This window comes from Silurus meridionalis, chromosome 9, assembly GCF_014805685.1.
Source record: "Silurus meridionalis isolate SWU-2019-XX chromosome 9, ASM1480568v1, whole genome shotgun sequence".
Classification (NCBI taxonomy): domain Eukaryota; kingdom Metazoa; phylum Chordata; class Actinopteri; order Siluriformes; family Siluridae; genus Silurus; species Silurus meridionalis.
The window spans coordinates 11,619,462-11,637,395 of record NC_060892.1 but is presented as its reverse complement, the minus strand read 5'-3'; the positions used below and the strand labels follow the sequence as shown (position 1 = coordinate 11,637,395).

Here is a 17,934-nt window from a genome sequence, read left to right as displayed (position 1 = left end):
CTGCATTGCAAGATTTTATTTGATTATTTTTGTTGCTGTTTACAGTGTCTGACCCTGGGCTCACATGCATGTATTTGCTCAGAAACATGATTACGGCATCAGACAGAGGAGATGAGAAAGGGATGCGACAAGTCCTGCTGATTTACTGCTTCAGATCTCTCTGCTTGTTTAGGCTGCTTCATCAAGCTTGATGTTCAATGTGTGTGTGTGTGTGTGTGTGTGTGTGTGTGCGTGCTCGCTCGCGTGCCCTGTTAAACAGAAATGCAGTCCCCTTGCCCTCTATGTACTGTTAGATATCCGTATTACTGTGAGATGGATCACTGCAGCAGATCTGCTCAGAGAAGAAACTGACCATGCCAGCACGAGTCACTAACACCGTACCGTTTTGTTTTGAAACCCTGTTCGCCAGATTTAAAAAATGAACATTGCTTACCTTGGAGGGATTAGCATGACACCTCAGAGGAAACAAGACTATTTTCTTTACACTGCATTCATGTTTGAAAGTCGGGGAAAAACACAGCAGACAGCAAGTTAGCTATGATGCAGTGTGGAGCAGCAAGCTGAAATAAATTACCCAGTAAATTTGCTCTGATGCCCCCTGTCACTACTCTTAAAACAGATGGAATAGAGAAACCTGAAGGAACAATAGTGACTTTTCGCTTGCTAGCATGATTGTATTTTTCGGGACGCCCTCCTGTTTTTACAACCAAAAGACACTCATCATTGATGATTTGCACATAGTACTAAAGCTTTGTTTTTTATCAATCAGTTTGTCGCTTTGCCAATCCAATATAATTATTTGCACAATCAAGCTACAGCTTGAGACGTTTTTCATCACTGGTGTATTACACACCATGTTTAATCCATTCAGGAGTGAGTTTCCCCCTGATGCTAGACTTTACAACATGGTTCCTGATGACACAATGGCCATTTTAAGCTTTTGTTTACACGACAGTCCAATAGTTTGTGTGTGAGAAACACTCCTGTAATGGCTTGAGCAATTAGAACCAGTATTTAGAATTTCAGATTTCTCTGCACAGGAAGTTGGTAAATCAATGTTAAAAAAGAAATGAGGATAAAAGTAAAATATAACTGTATAACTGTTTGAATTTCTGACAGGATGACAGAGCAGGGAGCTGATTATTAGAACGCTGCTTATTGTTTTGTGAATTAATGGTAATGAAAGGCCTGTGACGGCTGCAGGCCTGAGGCCGTAGTAAAAGATGGACACATTTTATTGCGTACTAACACGGACTAGGTCACATAATTATCACCAGCTAGTGATTGTGGGAGGAGGGGGTGTATGAGCAGCTGAATGGGGTTGTGTTTGTGCTGTGTGCTTTCTGGGTGAAGTATTGTTGCTGTAAGCAAATGTTTAGGACGAATTTAAAAAAAAAAAAAAAAAAAGAAGCAGACTTGTCATGTCTTTGCTCGTACTTGTACGTGTGCGTCATTGCAGATCCTCCGATTTTTTATGGCTAGCACAGTATTTATTCTGTGAATAAATCTTTTCCTCTGTCTCGGATGAATTGAATTAAACCAGGGGTCACGTGTTAAACTGTAAGAGTGACTGATCAGTCTTCCTTTCGCCCATCATAATGATCAGAAGGGTCTGGAAGCTGATCTGAGCACCATTACTCTTGCACACTTCATACACATGGGAGCCTGTTGGTCTCCCACTTCAGCAGATGGGCCGTGGGATTACATCATGTGAATCAGTGGGTCAGCCAACAATGTCAAATTTTCACAAGCTGTTTGTAAATTATTCCATCAGTTGAGCACCACAGATTGTATTTAGATTAATTATTTAAATGAAGAGTATGTACGCATTATACAATTATAAAAAAATATATGTTTTAAAAATATTTGGTGTGGTGGTGGTTTTTTTTTTTTTTGGCTGAACATTTTTATTTTCTTGTACAGTCATTGGTTGTAGAAATAAATTTTAATTTTCAAGAACTGCACAGGGACTTGTTAGAACAGTCGTTTATTAGAAAGTGGACAGATGCAAATACAAAATAAGTTAAGAAGCAAGTCAACATACAGCTGACAGTATAAAAAAAAAAAAACATTACCTAACAACAGCCTGTCAATTTGCAAGTGTATTTTCCCGTATTTTCCCACATTTCACAATAAACTTGGCAAGATGAATAAATAGGAAACTTTTCCAAAATTTGACATCCAACTTAAAAAAAAAAAAAAAAAGAATAAATAAATAAAGGCATCATGTCATTAAACATGACATGGTGATATTCTAGCAAGGCCCCATGCTGTGTTGGCGTCTGGGTGTGCAGCAGAAGTGTAAGCTTTTCACCTGCGCCGTAACGGAGTAGTCTTCTTTGGAACTCTGCGTGGGTTTGGCACAAACGTCCATCTTTCCTCTGCACCCACTGCCGGCTTTGTCCTTTCTGCCGCTTTCTTCTGTAACCTGACAACAGCAACACCAGCAGAGAAGTTACATCAGATTTCCTCAGGAGAAATTGGCCTGAGGGCCTGGAAAAACTAAGGAGACTTATGAGAACTTGTTATATTTGGTCTATTGAGTGCTGAAACCGGATTCTTGCCCAGTGTCCCCTGTGCTGTCCTTTCAGATTTCTTTAAAAACAATTTGTTTTGTGAGATAAAAACCGCTTAGATCAGAGTTTCTCCACCATCAGGATTCTGGATATTTAAGCAAAGCTTGAAAATACGGTTAAAGAAATTACAGTGCATGTGTGAAATCTAGATTCTAGTGATCGTCTATCAGACACTTAAAGACTAATTACCTTCAATTTTTAGTTATATAGCTGAAACATGATGAAAACAGTAAGTCTACAGTAAAAGCACTCACATTATTGTCCTCTTTCTCTCCAGGGCTTTTCTTGTAGCAGCAGACAGAGAACCCTTTCCTTTCAATTTGCCCTGCAGCGCCGTACTCTCCTGGAATAGGAAACGCATTTACACAGTGTCGCGTTCAGTCTTTACATAAACTTCTTTAGTGTTCACTTTTCTTTAAATGATTAAGAGAGACTGGGTGTGCTGAGTTTCTAGACATCAGTGTGACTAAGACTGATCCTGATAATACGTTTAACCTGTACTGGGCTTTACAAGTTCTAAAAATGTTTATTCTAAATTGCAATCTAAAAATGTAGATTATATTAGTTTATCGGGGGGCATTGGTAAGAACTCTGCTCACTGATAGAGTTCTGGCATCTTTGGAATCAACCATCAACCAGAATCAACAAAATTATTTTATCAGATATAAGTTATATGAGAAAAAAAAGTGTGTGATATATATACACACACACACACACACACACACACGTTTTTATATTTCACCTTTTAAAATATTTGTATATGTATGAATCACTTTATTCTGCCACACATTACACACTGTAAATGAATGTTTGATCCTGATGATGCCTACACTGTGCTGGGAGATTATAGTACTGATTTGCCTTGTTAATGTCATACTGTAATCAACTCTCTGACCAAGCTCACAAAATGATAACAGTGACTATGACACAAGCATTAAATTATTTACTATGATCATTACATTTTAGGTATAAAAACACAAAGCTAAATCAAAACCTCATAAAATGCCAGCAGGCATACAGTCAATAGCTGCGAAAGCCCTGAGGGTTGCTGTCAGCTTGACACTTTCAGATGGTATTGGCATCCCGCACTTCCAGGATCAATATGGCAAAATACACAGGAGCAAAGCCAGTGATCAGACTGATTGAGTGATTTAAAATGGATGTCTTTTAGACTTATTCTGTTGTTCAGACTCAAAGCCATCTGATGGAGAGATTGTAATATAAACTGCACTGTTTGAAAACAGTTCTCACACATGACTGAATGAAGCAAAGATCATGATTACATTATTACCTTAGATCTGAACTCTCTTTCTCTGATACGCTGTCGGTCCCAGCTGATCATCTGCATGCGCTCTGCAGGACACATGGTGAAGAGGTCGTACAGCTCGTAACGCGCCGACCGCAACTGTAACAGACAGGGAGAAGAGATATATATATTTAAAAAATGACAAATTCCAAACCAAAGTTTCTTTAAAACTGTTGGCCGACAATAGAAAAGTAATGTTAAAGCTGCTTTTGATGAGGGTTGCAAAGGGGCGGAAACTTTCCATGAGAACTTCATTTGAGGAATTTAGGAAATATTCCAGGTTGGAAAATTACCAAAGGGAAATTAGGAAATTAATTAGACATTTTGGAAAATTTATATAAACTCTCATACAAGCATAAATATAAACATTGTGTTTGGTTATAAAGTCGACATGCCTATAAATTGAAAAAAAAAAATGTTACTGTAATTTAATTGTTAGTATATTTTGGTTGCACAACAGCTTACACACAGCACAAGGTAGTTGTAAACAATGTTATTTTATTTTTATGTAATTTACGTGAATAATCACCATGGTGGACATTTTTTGGCATAATTTTGTGTGTATGATTCAAACATTGATTTATGTTATGTTATGGAGGAATATACAGGACATGTGGGGGTGTGGCCTCAGTAGTCCTGCAGTGTGCTGTGTGCATGTGATTAATGAATGTGCAGGATAGAAATTTAACTAAAATTCAGTCTGGTTATTTTAACCAAGATTTTTTTTCCTGTTAAAAGCTAACCTGCAATTTTTTTGATAAAATTCCCAGTTTATTCCAATACATTTTCATGGAAAGTTTCCAGCCTTACTTTTTAACCTTTACTTTTGACACATACATTTTTCTCCCATTTTGACTTTTTTAATGAGACAATCAGACAAGCTTCTTGTAATTGTGGTAACATTAAGTGCTACTGCTTGTTACTTGTTGTTAATGTTAATATCAGGTTACATAAAATGTACACATATATTTTAAAGATTATATATATATATATATATATATATATATATATATATATATATATATATATATATATATATATATATATATATATATATATATGTGTGTATATATGTATGTGTGTGTGTGTGAGTGTGTGTGTGTGTATGAAGAATTGATCCAGACTGACCATAGTGTGTGGTTTACCTGTAGTGTGACTCTCTCTTGTAGGACTCGGTCCTGTTTGCTGCAGTGTTCTCGGCCTGGTGTGGGAGGCTGAAAGCCCTGGAGGAACAGCTGAGTGTCCTGTGTGTGAGAATTAGCCCCAGAAACTAATGACGTAAGAGTTCAGTGACCAGTGTATGTGACTCAAAAAGATTGTAAAGATAATGAGTGTGATAGCACAAAATTCTCTCTATTACAGTGACACAATCCCTGTATCTTTCACTTTTTCTTAATAGAACTGAAAAACCCCAGATATTTGCTAAATGGAGAACACCGCAAGCATGATACTTGTAAAAATGTTGAAATAATTTTACGTGATTTGATAACGTCAGTATCATGTTTTATTCTGTGAGCAATTTTAGTCAGAACACTTTGTACAGCTCATGTAATTCTGAGAGGGTGGACAAATACAGGCTCAGTATGTGTTATATCTGTGAGACTATTTTTAGCACAGTTCCACTGAGAAGATGCCGTTCGTGCTGGTTTAAGTGTCTATTTATTATCATCAGGATTTAATGGCCTATTACAAAAAGACATTCTTGGATATTTGTTCAAATAATTTTAGGGGGGAAAAAAATGCCATTAAAATGAAAGAATGGTCAAAGAAAGAAATATTATAAAAGAGGATATGAAAAGATGAATATGAATCCGTCACCTTGATGGTTCTGATGAGTTGAGCTACTCTCTCTGTACGAAGAAGCCTGCGAGTCAGGTAGCCTTTCACAGCTGCTGCCACCAGGGGGCGATGGCACAGAGGAAGAAGGTACTAATAGAGCACAGTAACATAACACAAGCCATTAAAACAAAAGAGAATGACAAATAAATGTAACAGCAACACAACAACAATTTATCCTAATCAACATTACTAGTGTTAACCTTTGTTGTGAATTAGTTTATACATTATTGTCAATGCAGCGGAAGGCACCTGTGAAATGTGCATTGAGTCCGACAGAGCACTCAGTTCAGATGGAGCGAGCTCGTGTGCATGGGAAGAAGAGCCCAGCCCCACAGAAACAGGGGAGGAGGAAAGACAGGAGGTTGTCATGTCCTCCAGACGTGATCCTGAGCTGGGACATGGGAAGGACACGCTCCAAAGAAACTGGTACCTCATCGCCAGAGACTGAAAAAGAGAAAGGGGGGAGAAATGGATGAATAGACAGACAAAAGGCTAAAAGAGGCTATGAGAAATAATGGATGAGAGGAAGGTATGACCAAAAAGAGTCCAAAGGGAGAAAATAAGGGAATGTATTGAAATGAAATGGGGTAAATGAAGGACAGTAACAAAAATATTAACAGGGAACAGAGGTGGCATCTAAGACACCCTACTGAAGACATGAGCAACAGGGCACTGAGGCATCAGCACTTAAGCTCAGACGATCATCAATTAAACAAAATGATCGTCTCATTTTCAAAATGATCGTGTCAATTCCCACAACAAGGCTGGGGGGCTGGGTTTCTCCTCTCTGACCTGACACACCCACAGCGCGTGCGAGAGAGAGAGAGAGAGAGAGAGAGACAGAGAGAGAGAGAGAGAGAGCCAGGATTCATTACAAAAACCGCCCAAGTTCATTACAGGCCTGTTAGATGCATAAATTACTGCATGTAATTAATGTACAAGGACACAGCCTACAGAGCACTCTGAAGGAGAAACAGAAGCCAAATTGAGAGTCCTTGAATAACACAGATTCTGTATTTTTATGGCTTTTAATACCGTTGTACTGCTATACACCCTTTACAGCCATAAAATTAAAACGACCTGCCTAATGCTGTCTAGCTCCCCCTTGTGCCCCCAAAATAACTGACCTGTTGAGGCACAGATTCCACAAGACCTCTAAATGTGTGCTGTGGTATCTAGAACAACGATGTTACCATCCTTTAAATCCTGTAAGTCACAAGGTGAGACCTTCCCAGATTAGACCTTTTTATCTAGCACCTCCCCCAGATTCTTGGATCGGATTGAGATCTGAGGAAACCGGGGGACAAGGCAGCACGTTGGAACCTTTGTCGTGTTCCTCAAACCATTCCTGAACAATTCTTGTGGGGTGACATTAGGGAATTCTATTGCCATGAAGGGGGGTACTTAATCTGCACCAATGTGTGGGTGCATAGTACATGTCAAAGCAATAGCCACATAAATGCCATAAAAGGTCTAAACAAAACATTGGCAAAATAAACTATTCTTATAGTCAGATTGCCTTATTCCCAGAATGAATCCTTGTCCAGTAAGTGACATACACAAACTATATAAAAGAAAAAGTCAGACCACAAGATACAAAAGACCTGTCGTTGTTTTAGAGATGCTCTGACCAGTCATCATCCCATCACAACATAGTCTTTGTCACAAACACTCAGATCCTCACACATGCATTTTCCACCTTTTAACACACTTTGAGAACTGACTGAGCAACTGACTTCAGTTCCTGCCTAAAATATCCCACAACGTGACAAGTGCCAACATAGCAGGATAATCAGTGTTATTCATTTTACTGTGGATTTAATATTAAGGCAAAAACACTGTAAAACTTTCGATACACTATATGGCCAAAAGTATGTGGACAACTAACTATTACACCCATATGTAGCATTATGTAGCATGTAGCATTATGATTTTCCTTCACTTGAAATAAAGGGCTTACACCTGCTCTAGTATGATGTCCCTGAGAATAAAGTACACTTCTTTACGACACGGTTTGCCAGTTTTGGAGTGGAAGAAAACGAGTGGCCTGCACAGAGCCAACCTTAACCTCACTCAATAGTGAAAACTTAAATGTACACTTTTTGTACACTGGATTGGTCACATTCCAATTGGTTGAAAACGTGCCAAAAACAACACACTAACCAGTCATATAACAAAAAGAGTATATACTTATTAGACCATTTTAATCTTATTTTACTTAGTTCAGTGCTGCAACCTGTTGCACTGCATTTTGTGGTAATGCAGGACAGACTGAATTGTCTAGTGTAATATGTTGCATCTCTCACCTGCAGCAGCTCACGCTGTTGTATTTGCTGTTCCCCGATCAGAGCTTTGACCTGCAAATCATGCTCATCCCTCTGTAGCTCCGGCACTGCCCTCTGCATCGCTGATAACATAAAGCTTAAGCTCTCAGTATAAATCATTTCTTTAATAATGGTTCATTCTAATCAAGACAGATCAACTAATCACCGCAGCAGCACTTAAAGCCAAAAATCATTATACTGCACAAAAGCACAACTTCTCACAGGGTACTTAACAGGCATCGCAAGTGAGACAAGATTATGATCTCACAATCATCATTATAACAAAGGGCTTTATCAAAAATTATCCTCTTAAAAGGATCATAAAGCCAGTCCGACAAAATATGCCCCATTTGACTTAACGATGAGATTTGAACAAAAAAATTGCATTAAGTAAAAAAAAAAAAAAAAAATCATGGTTTTAAAGACAGAATCTTTCCTGCAGTTTAGGAAAGAGTTAAACCATTATGCTAGAAGCTTATTACAATTTACTTATACATGTCAAAGTTCCTAGGTTTTATTGTATTTTCAAGGTGCTGGGTATAAGATCTGGGGATATAAAGTCTCGGGCTAACTTGTTTCAGCGATGACGTAGAACACATTTGAGCTGGTTTATGACGTGCGCATTTAAAAAACAATTCAAACCAGACATCTCTGACTGAATTACAGGACTGCCATCGTGACTCAGAGCAGCTCAAGAACATCATGTTTTACCTTTTTTTTTTATTTTCCTCCCACAATTTTTTTTTTTTTTTTTTTTTTTTTTTAAGTCCACCAATGACTCACATTTTTCCCATTGTTTCTAACCAAAATAAATCCTACACACTGTAGCGTTAAACACCACCAATGCAACAAATAAAACTAAAGAGTATACAAGTGAAAACTATAGAAATAATGAGTTCACCTGTTAATTAGTGCAAGCATCAGCTATAGAAATATATTTTGTGGCACAAAGTCTTCAAAAATGGTTGATAAGTTATATATTTAAGTTTTCAAGCTAGTTTCTCTCACCTTTAGGTGTACTGGACTGAGCTTGTTCCTCATCATTCTGTTGGCCTGATGTGTTTCCGTCCACAGCGTTCATCTGCAGTCTGCGTTTGGCACGTGACACACCTTCTTGCCCACCCAGCTCTGGGGTCAGCTGTTTTCCTGACTGGGACCACAGTCTCGAAGGTGTGTCCACATCATATGACTGATTGAGAGACATGCCTTGTGGGGAGTCTTCCATTTTTCCTTTCTTTTTGTTGCCCGAGGCATTCTTCTTTTCTTCAAGCTGATTGTTGGCATTTGTAAGGACAGCGGACCTCTCAGAGTGTTGCTTTGAACCATTGATAGTGCAGAACGCCTCCGGCACTCGCATTTTATGCACCAGGGGGGTCATGCTTTGTGATGGCTGTATCCCATGATCCTTAGTTAGGACTTTCTGCTGCACAGTCTCACTAAAGGTAACCACACACGGAGACTTTTCTTCACTACCAGGCAGACAGATGTTTTCATGTTCCGAATGCAGGGTTTGTTGCGGGTTGCCGGCTCCCTCTTCGGGAGTATGTTCCTGCGACTTTGCAAGTGTACACTCCAGATCTGAGATTAAAACTTTAAGGCTTGACAGGTTAAGCTCCAGCTGAGCGATCCGTTTGGCCTGATCCATGGTCTTGCACAGAGGCACACCTCCCTCAGTCCCTGGCAGGAGACTCGCAGCTCTGTTTTTGCTTTGCCCACAAGGATTTGGCCTTGATTCATCATCCACACAGACAGGCGTTTTGACCAGGGGCTTTTTCACTGTGACACTGCCTTTTTTACCACGCACTGGGCTTAAGGAAAACTTGGGAGTTGGGACATTCTTAATTTTTTTATTTCCTGTGAGGCAAGGTCTTGGAAGCATGCTGCCTATTTTCTTGCCCTTGGACTGATAAAGAGATTTTGCTGAACTGGATTGAGTGGGACTGACAGCTATATTTGGACGGTTTGAGAACGCTGATGCTTTTCCGTTTGAGCACCCCGTGCTGTTTGAGGCTGAAGTGAGATTAAGGCAAGCTGTGTGTTGGTTCATGACTTCACAAGGCTCTATACTTTCTCTCCCTCCACTTTGTTTGTGTATCTGGGGATGTGGATCTGTTAACTGATCCTCCCTCTGGATCTCAATAGTTCTCTTTACCTCTATTTTCCCAGTTTCCTCTGGCTGCCATCCCTCATTTTCTTTATCAGAGAGGCTGTGTTCATTGGCACGTCCAGCTTCGCTGGCTTTCAAAGGCTTTGCCTGGTTACGCAGGAGGCGCTGACGCCGTCGATACTCTTGAGATTTCTTCAAAAGGTTCTGCAGACTCATGCGGTAAGGTCTTTCGGCTGGCTCTGGCTCCACTGCTAAATTTACTGGCTCCGTAACCTCATCGATCTTTGCGTTGCTCAACACTACATACTCCTCCTCCAGGGCCTCTCCATCTACTGGAGTGTGGCTAATGATGTCGCCAGTCCTATTAGTCATGTTTGAGGAATTTAACACAACTTCACAGCCATGCGTATGCCTGTCCTCTGGATCTTTTCTGACATTTTCTGTTCTGTTTGTCCAGCTAGGGGTGATGTCGGAGGTTTCATTGGTCACATATCCAGATGAAAGCCCTTGGTGGCTAAAATCTAGATAAGAATGCTTCTCTGAAAAGGATTCTGAGGAAAAGTGACATTCGTAATCTGTGTTCATCTCAACAGCTTGCTCCAGCCTGGGACCAAACACAGGTAGTCCTCCAAACAGAACAGTTGTGTGGCTGCTTTCTAAAGAATCTTCTCCTTCGAAAGACCTACGGCTTAAAGCTGTATGACCGTCACAAGCTGTAGATGTCAGAGGTGTACTTTCTATCACTGCCATTTTCTCACTAGACATTTGTTGATTGGGAGTTAAGGAGGATGAATTCCAATGGATAAATCCTTCTGTAGCTGTGTTATACTCGTTTTTACCTCCAGGGATGCAAGTGGTACTTTGGAATTTAGTGTTTAAAGGATTTTCTAGGCCTGTCTCATCCTGAAACTCTTTAATGGTTGGAACCTTTCGCAGCTAAATCCATGCAAGGAAAAATGCATAAAAAAAAGACTGTCAATTCTTGGAAATGTAACAAGCTGATATCTGTGACACTGCTTTCTGTATTACCTGAACACTCTCCAGTATGGCCTGTACATAAGACATCCGAGAGGGTGAAGATGTTTTCCTCTTATTGGTCTGATTAGAGGTAGCTTTTCTTAAGCTTCGCATTTCTTCTTTCTGATCTTTGTTCAGCTGAAAAACAAATACTTTAAGTCATGTTCAGTTCACAGCTGACATAGACTGCACAAACAATTTTGCCTTCTTGTGTTGTCAGAATGGTTGCAATCACATATCAACCATTTACTAAAAGCTGCAGACAAATCAAGACTATGTACGAGACTAAAAACAGATTTGATACATTTATTTTGTCTTTTAACCATTCCTCGGGTGCAATTGACAGAAGTGATTGATAGTTACATTGACTGAGTACACTATAGTCATTAAATGGTAACTCTTACGTAATGTATCCATTTGCTAATCTGCACTGCTATTGTTAGTTGTTCGCTGGTTAGCTGCCTTATTCATTCTAGTACCTTTTTTTTTTAAAACACATTTCCATTGTAAACCTTCATGCACAATTCCAATACTGTGACCCATATCTATGTTTACATCCCAGCATGTAAATCTAAAAAAAATGCGCTTTTAGCCTCTTTTTTTTACTTGGACTTCACTTTAACAATGAGGTCAGGACTATTTCTTTGCCTGCAATGGTCTAAAAACATTCAGTGTAGACAGCCCGGTTTCTGCAGCTACCCTGATGAGAGTCAAATAACCAAACTTCATTTAAATGTGGTCTGTATCTGATCACACAAATGCAACATTACTCTATCTGTACCAGACATCACTGAAGTAAAAAAAAAAATCTGTTATAAATGTTTTCTCTGCTCCTCACACATCTGACTCAACTTTCAGTGTGTTAGAGCAGGAAAACACTGTATGGTAGACAGGAGAGACTGGACCAGACGTACCGACTTTAGACAAAAGGTGCATAATTCCTCATATGTAAGCCAGTGAACATGATAATTAATGGCTGCTAAAGTTGTGTTTAGGGAATAATTATATATATATATATATAAAATTAGTTTCATACCTGTTTTGCATGAATTCAACAGGTGTTAACATCCTTTTCATTCATTTTTTTTAAGTCCAAATTGTATTTCCAATAACTGAGGGTAATGTAAACTGACAGAACTCTTACCAGAGGAGGCAGAATGGGCAAGCCGTGAAACCTGATCATCGATGATGGATGGCTGCATTCTGCTTCAGACTTTTCAGGGACATTACTGCGCATGCGGCTGGCCTGTTTCTGGACAAAATCCTCATAGTTTTCCATTGTATATAGTGCACTCATATACTGCAATTACATCAAAATTTGCCTTTTGTTCAACAAAAGTCTCCGAACCGACCTGATTCAACATCAAAAGAAAACGAGCAGCAATGGTGACTGGCTCATGTTTATTCCCCTTAGCTAGCGCTTTACTTGACTCTGTAACTTGGAACAAGCTCATAACACTTAAATCGATCCTAATCTGAAAGAAACAAAAACATCTGGAAATCTTCTTAACATAAAGAGTTACCCAGAGCACGTAACACGGATGTAGCAACTAGCAAGCTAATTTATCCCAGCAGTAAGAGCCATGCTTTAAACATCGAATTGTAGCAAAAAAAAAAAAAAAGTATTTCTTTGTAATGGCTTTAAAATCTTATGTATGTTTATTTTCCGCCACTTTAAATTAATAATAAATTAACAATACGGATGTAAAAAGAGCAGGCGTTTGTGCTATCTTAGCTACCGTTAGCGACCGGCCAAGTGTTTACGTTTTAGTCGTTTCTTAGCTGCATTCTGACAAGCCCCGCCTACTGATTTATGATTAGCCAATGCGCTTCCGCCTCTTGCGCGGGCAGATAAACTGTCTAATCAGCAAACAGCGCGAGAGTACAAAACGCTAGAAAGCGGGTATCTGTCGGAATACAGGTGCACAAAAAAAAAATCCCAACCGTGATCCTGAGTGACTCGGCGTATTTAGGACCAAAGATAGATGTGTTTCGAGGCGCACTGGAAGTGTAAAGTCGCTTATATATCGTTTCCGTAAAAAAAAAAAAAAAAAAGCGCGGTTATAACGGTGATACGAGCGCAATATTTATAAGCCTACTGTTTTTAAGCCAGCTTTACCAAAGTAAACAGGTTTTGCCGCGCGTTTGTTTGTGTTATTACCCGCTGTATTGCGGCCACGTCGCCACCTACAGGCGTGGAGGAGCTCCGAGGCGCTCAAGAGAACAAAAGACTGAGTGGGAAGAGTGTCGTATACAGTGTATACAAATACACGTTTCTCAAAGTTTTTACACATGCATCTATCTATCTATCTATCTATCTATCTATCTATCTATCTATCTATCTATCTATCTATCTATCTATCTATCTGACAGACAGACAGACAGACAGACAGACAGACAGACAGACAGACAGATATTGAAGGACAAGGCGCCGGGAGCGCGCGGTTGCATCAGGAGGTAACAGTGCAGATAGCAGCAGTGGATAGTGAAACATCAGTGCAATCCTGCAGCTCCAGCAGTGCATGATACTCATTATAAAGTCTTATTGCTGTGGCAAGGAATAACCCTAACATAATTTCCTGGGTGCAGTACAAAAAGGGTTATGCATCAGTTGGGTCTTAATTACAGACAAAAATTTATTAAGTGAGCCACGAGCTTTTGAACTACTGAACTTTCTACCCACAGACCGTAAACCTAAACCAGTGCGACTGAATAAATCGGAACTGACTTTGAAATGAGCAAATAAGACAATCTTTTTTTTTCTTTTTTCTTTTTTTACATAAACACGTTCGTGTAATTGACATTTTAATACGGATCCCAGTCAATTCACCTTAACCATAATAATAATCCAAACATAAACATACAGTAGGTTCTAGCATATTAATATCCACTTTCGTGATACTTAAAAAAAGAATCTCAGACAAATGCATTAAGGTTGAAACGCCATTATTTGAGATATTATTTCGTTTATAACTCCTAACAAAAAAACCCTATGAATTAAAAAAAGTCTGGAAAGTCAGATAAACATCAGCAAGCACAGTCCCTTATTATAACTCACAGCCACGATCAGGACAGACACGTGATTTGTCATTTTCCGGTCTTCAGACCTGATCAGCTGTTCGTGCTGATGAGAGTTGCGGACACGCGCGCCCTGGAACGCGCCGAGACACCTGCGCGCCCACGTGAAGCGGCATGGTGCGTTCACGCGGATCCATCATGACCGGTGTGTGTGTGTGTGTTTTAAACAGATGTCAAGCCAAAAATATGTCCGCCGAGAGGAGGTTGTTCCAACTGGGTCACTCTCTGCTACATTCATTTCAAAATCTCCTTGAAAAAAAAAAACCGATATGAAATGTGGCAGAGCTGTTAATGAAAAAGATCAAACCTAAACATGTGGAGTGCTGAGGAGATGCTTAATATAGATATATTAGGTCATGCATCCAGATCAAATGAACCAAATAAGCACAACTCTATCCATCCATCCATCCATCCATCCATACACATGCACATAAAGGCAACAGTGTTTTTCAAAATGTGTTTATTGGTCATATACAAAATAAAGTAAGTTGTATATCAACAAACATACAGTATATACATCAATAAATTAAAAGACGCCCCGGACTGACTGATACAGTTAATTTCAGCATTAATATACCAATACATTATATTATTTATCTACAAATTCCAAAAAGTACAATAACTTAGTTGATAAATACTTACAATTAAATGGACTTTTACTGTATGTATAATTCCCATAAAAGTACTGTGACAGAATTCATTACACCCCATTACAGAAAAACAGACAAAAAAAATAAAGATGATGATACTTTCTATGATCATTACCTCTCGATTTATAGCTTGAGTACTTTGGAGTTAAAAAAGAAAAAAAAAGAAAAAAACATTGCTCCTATGATGAGGTCTGTCGTGGACAAAGCAGTTTGAGTGATGGAGAGAAAAACAAGGGGGACATTCAGGAAAAAAAAAAAACCGATAAAGAAAACAAATTGGTCTATAAAAGGGGACAAAGAAAAACGAACTCTCGGAAGTGCTGCATACAAATTGATTTTGCATTAAATGATACATTTCTTTTTGCTTCACACAGAGGAGTGAGAAAGTCAAGCACCAAAAGCTAAAAGAAGCACAGCAAAGTGCCATTAATACAAATGTATAAAATGTCTGACAGTGTTTAGGGGATCCTCGTTTTATTGATTTAGGAGTCAGGAATCTGGAAGAGAAGTCACGCGGTGTGATAAGCATGTCCCAAACACCAATGGCAATGATGTTAACTATTACAATAGCAGTGCGATAAGAGGTTAATGATTTAAACTGCCCACGGCGGCCAAATGCAGGGGGAAATCTGGGTTTCTTGGTTAAACCTTAACAAGGGACGAGAAATGTGAAGAATTTGAGACTCATTTGTCTTTGAGAAGAAATGAAACCTTTCAATGCTGCTCCCACGAGACCTGAAGTGAAAGGCAACTGGGAACGCAACAGAGCAGGCAAGTACGAATAGAAGTCATCGGGTATGATGTGTTAACGCAGCTTGGCGTAGTTAACGCACAACACTTACACTCCACAGGAGGAGAAGTAGGACAAAGTGTTGCATTTTTGCACAGCAACAGAAGCGGACACCTGAGACCAGAGCGAGCTCTCACTCAGCCTGCTGCTTCCTACTGATCTGTCAAAAGAGCCGGTTGTGGCTCGGGGTCAAACGGGTGCGAGTTGGTGGTTACATACACATTGTTCTCAGCAAGGTCATCTCAAGCGAGTGTTTGAGCCAATTCTGGAAGCTGTTCCCAGGATTGTCTCAGTTTGCTTTTAATATCCACAGTGTTCTGCTCCTGGGAGGTAGCGCTATTCTTGAAGGGGCAAAACGAATTGCAAGTGTATTTTCGATTAAAAACACCCAACAGAAGCTGTATTAATGTATCAGAGGATGTTCCAGAAACAGTCTTGAGGTAATTGTTAATCGTTGCATTGTTTAATGTTGATTGTTGCATTAGCTAAGTCGATCAAAATCGCCGCCGAAATGAAACTCGAGCTTGGTCTGACCAGTTACAAAAACACAAACTGAACCGATCGAGCTTGTAGACTTTGATTGCCAGATGGTAATTTATTTCCCATCTTTCTTTATTACTTGACAATGTTGATTAATAAATATTTGAGATGATGTAAAAAGCCTCACTGTTGATTTTCGTGGAAATAAATTGTCTACGACGTAGCATTAGTGGCAGGAATTCAGAAACGATTTCCGTCTACCAGCTGGCAAAGACAATCTACCAGCTTGTGCAGCTCGGCCTGTGTTTTGGCATCTGGTCACCGGATTTTTCAGCAGGAATGCGATATTCATACATTCAAATAAAAAGGCTTTAAAAAAATTAGACAAAAAAATTAGACAAGCTGTAGCATTTAAACAAATGGAAAAAATGGAAACATCTTACTGTTTGTGGTTACTGGGGGGAAAAAAAATAAAAATACAGAAACCTTCCCTACCGCCCACATTTGCATATAATTCATATGTTCACTTCTACACCAAGTCACCACGACGACGACAACAATGACGTTTGTGAACGAGCCGAACCACCCCGTCCTCCTGGTCGAATGACAGGAAAAGGAGGGGTGCAAGTCTAAAAGTATTAGGCAGTGGCGCTACCTGGAGCACAAGCACTTCCATGAGGAGCACGACATTGTTTCACTAGTAAGCTAGTAGCATTAGGTTAACCCATTAAAAAAAAATAAACACACTCTCTCGCTTTCCTTCTCACACACACACACACACACACACACACACACACACACACACACACACACACACACACACATTAACATCGCACAGAACTGCCACAGCCGATAGGAGAAACGCCACCACTGGTTACAAAAGCAACGCCAAAAATGGACCAAAGACTCCATTACAGAACAAATTCACAGATTAACCAGTCAGAGAAAGTTTCATTTTCTTCATTTACACTGATTTCTAATTAAAAAAAAAGAAGTATAATAAATAGACCTACAATATTTATTTGGACCTAAATGCCAGATAAGTGCAGCTTAAGAAGAGCTCAATATGTTTAAAGCCCCATCATAACTAACAGCAAACCTGAAGTGGACTGAGAATAATCAACAGAGACACTTTGATAACATGATATGATGCAGCCAAGCATCAAACGAGCATTCCTGTGGATTTAAACTGCAGAACTACGCGCATTTAGTAATAGATTCTCATACTGACTGAAATTGACATTTCATCTTTCACTGAAAAGATTCATTTAATAGTAGGATTATGGCGGTACTGCTCAGTGGATGTGCCGTTTCTTTATTTCTTTATTTGAAGATGCAGCCTACTGATAGTGGATTAAAACGGGATGGGATGAGAGCAGTCACGTGCTATCTGGATCTGTGGATTGTCACTCAACTCTGCTTTAACCAGGGTTCCTAAAACACTGGAGAGCCATAACAGTGCTCAGGCTTACGAACACACGTTCATGTGCTGAACATTAAGCCCTTTCTGAGACGAATCAGGTGTGATGGAGCTCAGAATCCCCAACCCTGATCTCTAGAGACAGTGTACAGTGTAGGCATGCACAAAGTCAGGGCTGGAAAAACAAAAGAAATAATGAAAATTTTGGCTGGTGTAAAGTTTTTAAGGCCTAATTGAGCTTTTTTTTGCATTGAACCTACTAACATTTGTTATGAAAAGGAAACTTAAAAGGAATATGAATAAAAAACAAAACAAAAACAAAACAAAAAAAATAAAATTCAGTACCA

General features: G+C 39.3%; 1 protein-coding gene across 2 annotated transcripts; it reads right to left on the bottom strand.

The window, feature by feature from the left end:
• Positions 1–1,971: 1,971 nt before the first annotated feature.
• On the bottom strand, positions 1,972–14,023 carry si:ch73-100l22.3 (centriolar coiled-coil protein of 110 kDa). 2 transcript variants are annotated; one of them, XM_046857144.1, is made up of 11 exons: positions 14,000–14,023; positions 12,314–12,421; positions 11,182–11,307; positions 9,054–11,088; positions 8,028–8,128; positions 5,971–6,165; positions 5,701–5,811; positions 5,028–5,126; positions 3,868–3,981; positions 2,831–2,919; positions 1,972–2,428 (listed from the first exon to the last, which is right to left on the bottom strand). In XM_046857144.1, the coding sequence occupies exons 1-11, from the start codon at positions 14,006–14,008 to the stop codon at positions 2,311–2,313; spliced, it is 3,105 nt and encodes a 1,034-aa protein (XP_046713100.1). In that variant the 5' UTR covers positions 14,009–14,023; the 3' UTR covers positions 1,972–2,310. The 2 variants fall into 2 exon arrangements, with proteins under 2 accessions (XP_046713100.1, XP_046713099.1); XM_046857143.1 differs by lacking the exon at positions 14,000–14,023 and adding an exon at positions 12,522–13,310.
• Positions 14,024–17,934: the final 3,911 nt, after the last annotated feature.

What these genes read in the sequence shown, in the direction of transcription:
- si:ch73-100l22.3 (XM_046857143.1), bottom strand. Translation starts at nt 12,623, where the DNA reads ATGAGCTTGTTCCAAGTTACAGAGTCAAGTAAAGCGCTAGCTAAGGGG. An exon ending in TCAGTCCAGTACACCTAAAG is followed by an intron (nt 8,129 to 9,053) that starts GTGAGAGAAACT and finishes TTATGTTATCAG; the next exon opens with CGATGCAGAGGGCAGTGCCG. An exon ending in AAGAGAGAGTCACACTACAG is followed by an intron (nt 3,982 to 5,027) that starts GTAAACCACACA and finishes TGTCTGTTACAG; the next exon opens with TTGCGGTCGGCGCGTTACGA.